Here is a 9,881-nt window from a genome sequence, read left to right on the forward strand (position 1 = left end):
GCATTTTGGCGGTCATAACTTTTTTTTAATTTTAGGACAACTTACTTGCATGAGGCCTTGTATTTTTATGAAACGAATTGGTCTTTCTTTTGGTACCATTTTTTAGTGCACTATTTGTTAATGATTAATTGATATCAAATAAATTTCTATTTAAAATAAAATGCAAAAAAAATAAAAAAAATCTTACTTTTCATGATTTTGTTTTTGCCATTCACCACTCTCCTTAACCCTTTAATAACCCGGCCTGAAAAGGGCTTAGTGACCAGCTAAATGTTTTCGTTTTTGCCTTTCAGCGGGAATAATTTTTTTCATTGACATTGCTATGTAAGGCCTTGTTTTATGCGGTAGAAATTGTATTTTATTTCCTGCATGGTTTGGGGTAGAAAAAATGACTGTGTGAATTATATAATTTATTTTTGAAGCATGAATATAGGAAAAAGTGACTTTCAGCAATGTTTTTTTTTTTGCTCTTATTTTATCCCGGTTACATCTCACGCTAAATAAAAAATCCCATTAAGAGATAACTTTATTTACAACTATATTTTGTACCTATAATGTATTAGCATACTCTTGTATATTACTACATTATACTGTGTCAATATGACACAGGCTGCTGTTGGGGCAACACAAGGTGTGCCCTAACAGCAGGCTTACTGAACAGACAGCACTGGGGTCCTTCTAGATCCCCAGGGCTGACTGCAGAGGGTTCCCCCAGTCTCCAATCACATCACCAGGTTTTAGGTGACGCGATCGAATAGGTGGTAAGCAGTGCTGGGGCCAAAGTTTTTGGGATCCCAGCTGTATTCAGAAAGCTTCTCTAAGTTAGTTACAGCTCCTGCTTAGAGAATGAGCGCTCTCTAGAGCGCTCAGAAGCCTCTTCTGTAGCTACACAAAAAGATGTCGCTGTAGACTAAGGACCTGCACCGCCTGCAGTCAAAAGACAACGAGCGGTCATTAAGGGTTGAATAATTATATATATTTATAGAACAGATTGTTACGGTTATAGTGATACCTAATATGTGAATATTGTTTTTTGCTTTGTAACTGTTATATAATAAAATTTATTATATGTCAAAATAAAATTGCGTTTGCGTGTTTTTATTTTTTAACGTTTACTTTTGTTTTGCGTGTTTTGGTTTTTTAACGTTGACTTTTTTCATATATTTTTAGTTCATATTTATTTACATTTTTTAAATTCCATGATGGGTTTTATTAATTATTTTACATAAGAATGCACTTACATATTTACTTATATGCAAGTAAATTAGTCTGAGTACTTATAAGTACACAGGCTGTTGTTAGGGCACTCCTAAGTATGTGACCGGATCAAAGGGGAAATCCCTCCTTTGCTTTCCTCTTGTATGCCGGGATCTGCTTACATGGGGTTAAATGACGTAGATGAGAGATTTCTCTGATCTCCGTCATTAGAGGCAGAATAGTATCTTTTAATCTCTTGACGACATGTGCCGTAATAGTTTGGCGCAGGCAGAAGTCTGCAAAGGACCTGTGCCGTACTATTAAAGCCATTCTGCCTTACTGTAGCCACCACTAGAGGGAGCATATAAGCTTACTGTATACGGTTTATATTTGAACCCGTATTTTAGTAGCACCTGTATTGATCAACCTTTGTAGGGTAAATATAGCGAAATTCTTCCCAGACAGGCTATGTTCACATCTGCGTTCTGTATTTCTGTTGGTCTGCCCCGTCAAAGGAGAAGAGCAACAAAAATACCAGACACACCGGTTCTGTTGTACCACGGACACCACCGGCAGCAGATGGAACCCATTGACTTTAATGAGTTTTTTGTCGAGTTAACGCCGGGGTGTCAGTGGTTTTACAGGAAACAATTATTTCTGGTATTTTCAGCGGAATCTGCGATGGAGGCCCCTAAGAGCCTCCAATGTAGATGTGAACTAGACCAAAGCTGACCTCAGAGAGTATGGCTAAAGGAGGACTGTTAAGGCATGTTCATGAGGCAAATTCTTCCCTTGAAAAAATCCAATTTGGATTTGCAGGAGAATCTGCAGCAGAAATCTAAGGATGATCCTCGGATTTTTGATGCGGATTTGCAGTTTGATCTGCAATGAAAATGACGTTACTTTTTTTTCGACTGAACAGAGTTCAAATTAAAAACAATGATTGGAACTATTAAAAACAATGAGACTTCACGTGGATTTCAGGGCAGAATCCATGTTGGAATCCACGTGAAAATTCTGCAGTGCGTACAGTTACACATATGTATAGAAAACTATACAGATCTCTCTATACATGTAATCCATCTATATAGCAACATGTCTGGATAAGGCCATGTGATCAGTGTTATCCTCCCTCTACCGCTTCCTTTGACATGGTCACCAAAATCAGATCTCAGGACCGAATTTGAACAGGATCCGACTTACATTATAAGGTTTTTGGTGTGTATTCTATTAGTCCTTTATTGGAATAAAATTAGCTGTATTAGGCTGGATTCACACAAGCATGTTACGTCCGTAATGGACGGAACGTATTTCGGCCACTAATCCCGGACCGAACACACTGCAGGGAGCCGGGCTTCTAGCATCATAGTTATGTACGACGCTAGGAGTCCCTGCCTCGCTGCCGGACAACTGTCCCGTACTGTAATCATGTTTTCAGTACGGGACAGTAGTCCCACGGAGAGGCAGGGACTCCTAGCGTTGTACATAACTATGATGCTCGGAGCCCGGCTCCCTGCAGTGTGTTCGGTCCGGGATTAGTGGCCGAAATACGTTCCGTCCATTACGGATCGAACATGCTCGTGTGAATCCAGCCTTAAAAGAAAAAAAAATTCATGAAAAACTCAAAGCTTACCTGACAAGAAATCTGATCATCAGTTGGAAGGAAATTTATACTTCTCAGAATGGCTTGGGAACCAGGTGAACTTTCTGATGTAAACATCAGAAAATGAGCTATTAGAATAAAAAAAACATATAGACAGTAAGTTTCCTTATTTATATTTATGGATTTTTTGGGGGATTTCATTTTCATTTTTATTTCTTTTTGGTTCTCAGTGGTCGTTTTATAAGGCATAAAATATCCTTATAATTGTTTGGTATGAAAAATGCTGCATCTTTTTTAATTTCAGACACCCACTTGCTTACCACGCCTGCATATTAACATTGCACCCCTCTACCCGTACATTGTATGCAGAACAGTTACATTCAATGGCCATGTGACTTTCCAAAAGATTTGGTACTCTCTTTCTACGGTGGCAGAGCTGTCATTATTAGCTGTTCTTTGTAAATTTTACGGGGAGAGGGGGAGCCATGTACAAACTAAGGCCTCATTTACACGAGCGTAATATACGCGCGTGCGACGCGCGTGCTTTTCACGTGTGTCGTACGCACCTATATTAGTCTATGGGGCAGTGTAGACGATGCGTGAATTTTGCGCAGCGCGAGTGCGTTGCGTAAAACTCACGACATGTTCTATAATCGTGCGTTTTTCGCGCATCACGCACCCATTGAAGTCAATGGGTGCGTGAAAACCATGCATGCCGCACGGAAGCACTTCCGTGCGAACTGCGTGATTCGCGCAAGAGCTGTCAAAAGGATGAATGTAAACATAAAAGCACCACTTGCTTTTCTGTTTACAAACATCAAAACGGAGTGTCAAATTAGAGATGAGCACACCGAACTTCACCGGGTTCGGCCGAACTCGTTTTGACCGAACCCGGCAAAAAATGTTCGGGTACGCGACGTCAGGAGACAGTCACTGTCCACGGTGCTGAAAGCGTTAAACTGGTTCAGCACCATGGACAGTGACTTCCGATCACAATATACATATACGTGTAAAAAAAACAAGAGGTTCTGACTTACCGATAACTCCCGGCTTCTTCCTCCAGTCCGACCTCCCGGGATGACAATTCAGTCCAAGTGACAGCTGCAGCCAATCACAGGCCAAGCACAGGCTGCAGCCAATCACAGGCTGCAGCGGTCTCATGGACTGCCGCGTTATCCTGGGAGGTGGGGCCGGATGACAAGAGAGGGACGCGTCACCAAGGCAACGGCTGGGAGACCGGACTGGAGGAAGCAGGAAGTTCATGGTAAGTATGAATGTCTTTTTTTGATTCACAGGTTGGTGTATATTGTGATCGGAACTCACTGTCGAGGGTGCTGAAAGAGTTACTGCCGATCAGTTAGCTCTTTCAGCACCTTGGACAGTGACGGGCGTCGACTAGCCTCATCTCAACTGTCCCGTACTGTAATCATGTTTTCAGTACGTGACAGTTGTCCTGCAGCGGGGCAGGGACTCCTAGCATCGTACATAAGTATGATGCTTGGAGCCCGGCTCCCTGCACTGTGTTCAGTCCGGTACTTGCGGCTGAAATACGTCCGTATATTACGGACGTAATTAGTGTGTGTGCACATACCCTAAAGCACTCCAGGAACACTTGAATTATTTGATTTTCAAGAAAAAATATATTTTTATTTTTCATTCCATTTGGAATGAAAAATAAAAATATATTTTTTCTTGAAAATGAAATAATTCAAGTGTTCCTGGAGTGCTTTAGCTTTAGGTTTATTCTGTAAATTTATACCCTAATTGTATATCAGCTATAAGTGTAAGGCCACACGCAGCGGCCCTGACACGGTCGCGACACGGCCAACAACCGGCTGTCAAATACCTTGTTAAGGGGTATTCTGGTTACAACAAGTTACCCCCTATCCATAGGGCAAGGGGTAACTTGCTGATCGGTAGGTGTCTGACAGCTCGGACCCCCACCGTTTACGAGAACGTGGAGCCCGAAGTTGCCCGAAACCCAAGTTTGAAAGGAGCGGCAGGTCGCTCATGCGCACTGCTGCTTCATTCATTTTCTATGGGATCGCTGGAGATAGCTGAGTGCAGTGTTTGGCTTCTTCCGCCGCATACAAATTTAAATAGTCGTCGTCCCCCTTGAATTCCCTTTGAAAAACATCAAATAAAAATCAAATAAAGCAAATCACATTTTTTGAATAAAAAACAAATAAGACTATGTTTACATTGTTTGCATTAGAAGCTCAGTTGCAAATTCTGTGGAAAAAATGACAGACACCATGACGGACCCCATTGTAAGTCAATCAGGCACTCGTGGTACGACCGACTGAACACTGCCTCGACAGAAGTGTGAACAGAGCCTTATTACTTCACGGTTTATATTTATTTATTTTATTTTTTAAATATATCTTATAAAATATGTTTATAGATTAAAACGTTACAATTATTTCCCTAATTTTTGTAGTTGATAAACATGGTTTGTTAATCAGATTTTTGATTTTATATTTTTATTATTAAGTTTTGAACAAAATGGAACTGCATCTATTTCCACTACACAGTTTACAATTGATTCCATTTATTTTTAAATTAATTAAACACATTAAAATAATAATTAAATTTAATAGATGTTATTTTACCATAACATGATTGTGCATATAAAATGTTAACCTACGAACTATATTGTTAATGAATTCATTTAGGCTGGGTTCAACCATTGTTCTGCTCCGTCAGAGAAGCAGAACAACAAAAATACCGGAGGCGCCGATTCCGTTGTAGGACGATCCACCATCGGCGCCCAACGGAACCCATTGACTTTAATGGGTTCTGTCAGGTTTCCGTCAGGGTGTCCGTGGTTTTACCCGTGGTTTTATGTTGCCCAAGTCAGCCCATAGTGAACGCAAATGCACTGACGAGTCCTCCCATCCAGGAAGTGTCCTGCAGTCCAAGCAGAAACCACGTGGACCTTAGGACACTTCCTGGATTGAAAGACTCTTCAATGCTCGTTTGCATACGATGTCCGGAGGATTACAAGACCTTTTTTTATAGTTCATAATAGGCTGACTGGGCAACATAGGTATGTTTGAAAAACTATCATCCTTCCCTATATAGCGGTTTGGGGGAGAGGGGCGAAAATGTTATGACATTTGTAGCATGTCCTTGTTTTAGAACTGTATCTATTGCCAGTATACTACAAGATTTTTCAGGTTTTTATATTTTTTTTCATGAATTTATTTTTGCAGTAATTATTTTTGTACTTTTTTTTTTTAATAATGTATTCTGTTTTAATGGTTTATCTATTCTCGCTATGAATTTTGTAATTGGTCTCATAGCTTTTTAAATAAACCAGACACATACAAATAATGATAAAACTTAATATATGTCATTTTAGCTGTTTTCTTGAAATGCGCCTCCAGACAGCTAATAATGCGAATAATTAGTCAGACAAATCTATAAAACTCACCGTGAAATAACCCACAATTATCAGGCCCAAGTTAATGATTTAGTAAATTGATATTTATTGTAATAGAGTCTGTTTCTAGGACTTTGTACTTATGTTGGAATGATGTTATCAAAACTAATCAAGATAGATAGCATCAGGTCATATAATGACAATACATATTCAATGTATGAGTCTATCACCTACTGCAACTGGATGATTTTGATAGGTAGGTATTTTTTTAGATTAAATTTTGTAGCTCACATTTAAAATGTGGGATTGAAGGTTATCCCGGATTAGAAAAAAGGGTCTTTTTTTTTTTTTTTTTAAACAGCGCCACTATTGTTCATGGACCATGTCTGAGGATTAATCAATACTGTCACAGGTAGTGCTTTGTAAAAAGTGTCATTAAAAGAGTGGCACAGGATTAGAAAAACATTAAAAAAATGTTTTTCCAAAAGCAGTGCCACACCTTCCCATGAGTTATTTCTGGTATTGCAGCTCAGCCTCATACACTCCAATGGAGTAGAGCTGTAATACCAGATGCAACCTCATGGACAGATGTGGCGCTGTTTCCGTTTGCAAGATTTATATTAAAACTCTGCATGCATCATGATAACTGCCTCTATTATTAACAGTTCTAATATAGCACCAGCTGCAAGCCAGGTCTGACCTCACAAACATCTGCTCCTCTTATACGAGATAATTCATCCTTTAGACATTGCTAAAAATGATTCACAGCTGACTAACAAACCCCAACCCCTCATCCTACCACACTCGTGTTAAAGGAGATGTCCGCTTTGGACAATCCATTTTTTGGTAGCAGGGTCCCCCTATAGTTAACTGATCACAGGGGTTTTGGCTGCTTGAACTGACAGCATTCTGCTGTAATCTGTTAGGGAATCCAGCAGTAAGTGTTCTATTCCCCTGCAGTGCCACCACAGGTGACATACAGTATTACACAACATCCATCGAAATCATTTTCCTGTCCGTATAATGTACGGACATGCCGAGTCCTCCACAGTCAGAGATGCTCTTTTTAGCTGCTTTTTCTTATGGGTAATGGATAAAGATCCTGAACAGGAGACTCCCTTTATTAATACATAATTCCCTGATAGGGTTTTTAAAAATGTGTTTTCTGAACCCAGACAACCCTTTTAAGGCCACACTTTGGGTCACTTTGATACTTATGTAACAATATACTGTACATTGAAACCTCTTTGAATTAAAGTCTTCAAGAGGGGTGATACAGTAATTGATCATTTCCCATTGCCCATTATCTCTATGTTGTATTAGAAGCACATATCTAAAAGATCTCAGACACAGGGTTTCAATTAGGACTAAGGCTACATTCAGACGAGCAGTTTCTCACGTCCAAGGTACACCCGTACGGGACCCGTTGTCAAGGATCCCGCATAGGCTAGAGTCTATGGAGGGATGTGTGACACGCAGTAAAATAGGACATGTATTATTTTTATTAACGTTGAAACAACGGTCATGTGAACAGCCCCTTTGAAATACATTGTTGTTTTAACGGCCGTCACACGGACGTGATACCTGCTCTGAATGAGCCCTAACTAAGTTCAAATAAGTTTGACATAAATTGATGCGGTTAAGATATGGCCACATGGCATAACATGGAGCCAAGAATGGAGCGGCTGTCATCAACTCTGGGGCATTATAGTATAGTCCCTGGAATCAGCATCTTGGACTTACGAGCAACTTTCTCGAGCACAACCGAAATTGAAATTTAGGGACAGTGGGGTTTGGGAGCAAGGTCCCTTCACCTCCCAAAGCTTATATTAGTGACAGTACTCTGAGACATGTAAGGCACTGTCTACTGTAAATCTACATAAATAATAGAAGTTTTTACTTCACCTGTAATGTTATTGTTTTGATCCAATAGTGCACTTGCAACTTCTAGACCATTGGTTCGGACCCACCCTTCAGATGTCATGCCGCACAAATCGGTCTCAAAATCACATCTTTCATATTGGGAGCCTATTTAAAAATATAAAACGTAAGAATAATGGTAAAAATATTCATTTTCATCTATGTAGCTTGGGAGAGCTAAGCAATTATAACACTTCCATGCAAAATCTTATCGGACTGGTGCCCCCTATGAACATGGTATGTAATTGGCACCAGTATTACTGCAGTTCTTTTTTTACTATTATTCTGTTACTTACAATTTATTCACTTAATGTTGTGTAGAGACAGAAGGAAGTATATGGAACAGTAGCCTGATATTGAAGATAGGGTTTTTTTTTTCAGAAATACATGATTTAAGTGGGATTAGTTATTAAATACCTTATTTATTGCAAAACCAAATTACTAAATTTTGTCAAAATCTTTTATGCCAATGTAAAATCACATTTTAAAAAGATGACGACAACATTATCTATAGAAATAACGAGGGTGGCACATCATGACTACGCACCAACATATCAAACATTATATGATACTTAACCCCTAAATGAAAATTTTTTTTCCCTATGGCACCATCATTTTTGCAAAACTTGCCACCTATAAATATTTTTTTTTCCATTGGCATGGCTACATTAGGCTTTCTTTTAAGCGCGAGGAAGTGTAGTGTTTTTAGGCACTATTTTCTTTTTTTGGGTTGGGGCTTAATAGAGAAAAAAGTGATTTTGTTATTTTCTTGTGTTGAATTCTTATTCTGTTCATTGTTAACACTAAAAAAAAAAACTGAAATCTTAGTTGTAAGGGCTTGTTTAGATGAGCGTGTAATACGTCCGTGCAACGCGCCTGATTTTCACGCGCCTCGCACGGACCTATGTTAGTCTATGGGGCCGCGCAGACTGTCCGTGAGTTTCACGCAGCGTGTGTCCGCTGCGTAAAACTCACAACATGTCCTATATTTGTGCGTTGTTCGCGCATCACGCACCCATTGAAGTCAATGCGTGCGTGAAAATCACGCGCATCACACGGAAGCACTTCCGTGGGACGCGGGTAATTCGCGCAACAGCAGTTAAAAGTATGAATGAAAACAGAAAAGCACCAGGGGCTACAAACATACAAACAGAGTGTCATAAAGATGGCGGCTACGCGAAAATCACGCAGCCACGCATCATACACGGCTGACACACGGAGCTGTTAAGTACCTTTTGCGCGCGCAAAACGCACACGCTCGTAACATATGCATAAGTAAATTAATTTTATACTAAATAATAATTTATTGTATTTCTTACAGCAGGAGTGAATCTGTCATCTGACAACAGTCCATTTACTCCAGGACTGCACCCGACACTCGTCTAGGGCGTAGTCTACAGCTAATTAAAAATGTGGCGCTGTAGAATAAGGCCCCTTACTGACTGACGTAAAAGGTGTCTCTACGTTCATTAAGATGTGAAAGTGATGCATTAGTGAAAAAACGTAAAAAACACCTGTGGAGATGCCCATCCCAAATGCTATCTCCCAAGTGGTACCTGCACTCAAAGGATCCATGGGTGCATTCTGGCCCCTGCAGCCTGCCAGTAAACTCAGATTGGCATTGGCTGTCATGACCTGACCTGTATAGGGAATGACTCACTGTAAAGTCTGAACATAACTAATTACCTATACAGGTTCCCGGGTGGCTCATCATAACCACCGCCAGAAACCTAAGCATAGGGCAGGCTGCAGGGATGGCCTGCCAGAAGACACTGA

General features: G+C 40.1%; 1 protein-coding gene across 1 annotated transcript in view; it reads right to left on the reverse strand.

The window, feature by feature from the left end:
• The window catches only part of MALRD1 (MAM and LDL receptor class A domain containing 1), a 274,434-nt gene extending 265,792 nt beyond the window's left edge, over positions 1 to 8,642 (reverse strand). The window contains exons 1-3 of the mRNA XM_075828272.1: positions 8,627 to 8,642; positions 8,091 to 8,213; positions 2,831 to 2,928 (exon numbers count right to left, since the gene is read on the reverse strand). Of these exons, the coding sequence (XP_075684387.1) occupies positions 2,831 to 2,928; positions 8,091 to 8,213; positions 8,627 to 8,642 (237 nt within the window). The remainder of the gene's footprint in view (positions 1 to 2,830; positions 2,929 to 8,090; positions 8,214 to 8,626) is intronic.
• Positions 8,643 to 9,881: the final 1,239 nt, after the last annotated feature.

Source organism: Rhinoderma darwinii, chromosome 5 (assembly GCF_050947455.1).
Source record: "Rhinoderma darwinii isolate aRhiDar2 chromosome 5, aRhiDar2.hap1, whole genome shotgun sequence".
NCBI lineage: Eukaryota > Metazoa > Chordata > Amphibia > Anura > Rhinodermatidae > Rhinoderma > Rhinoderma darwinii.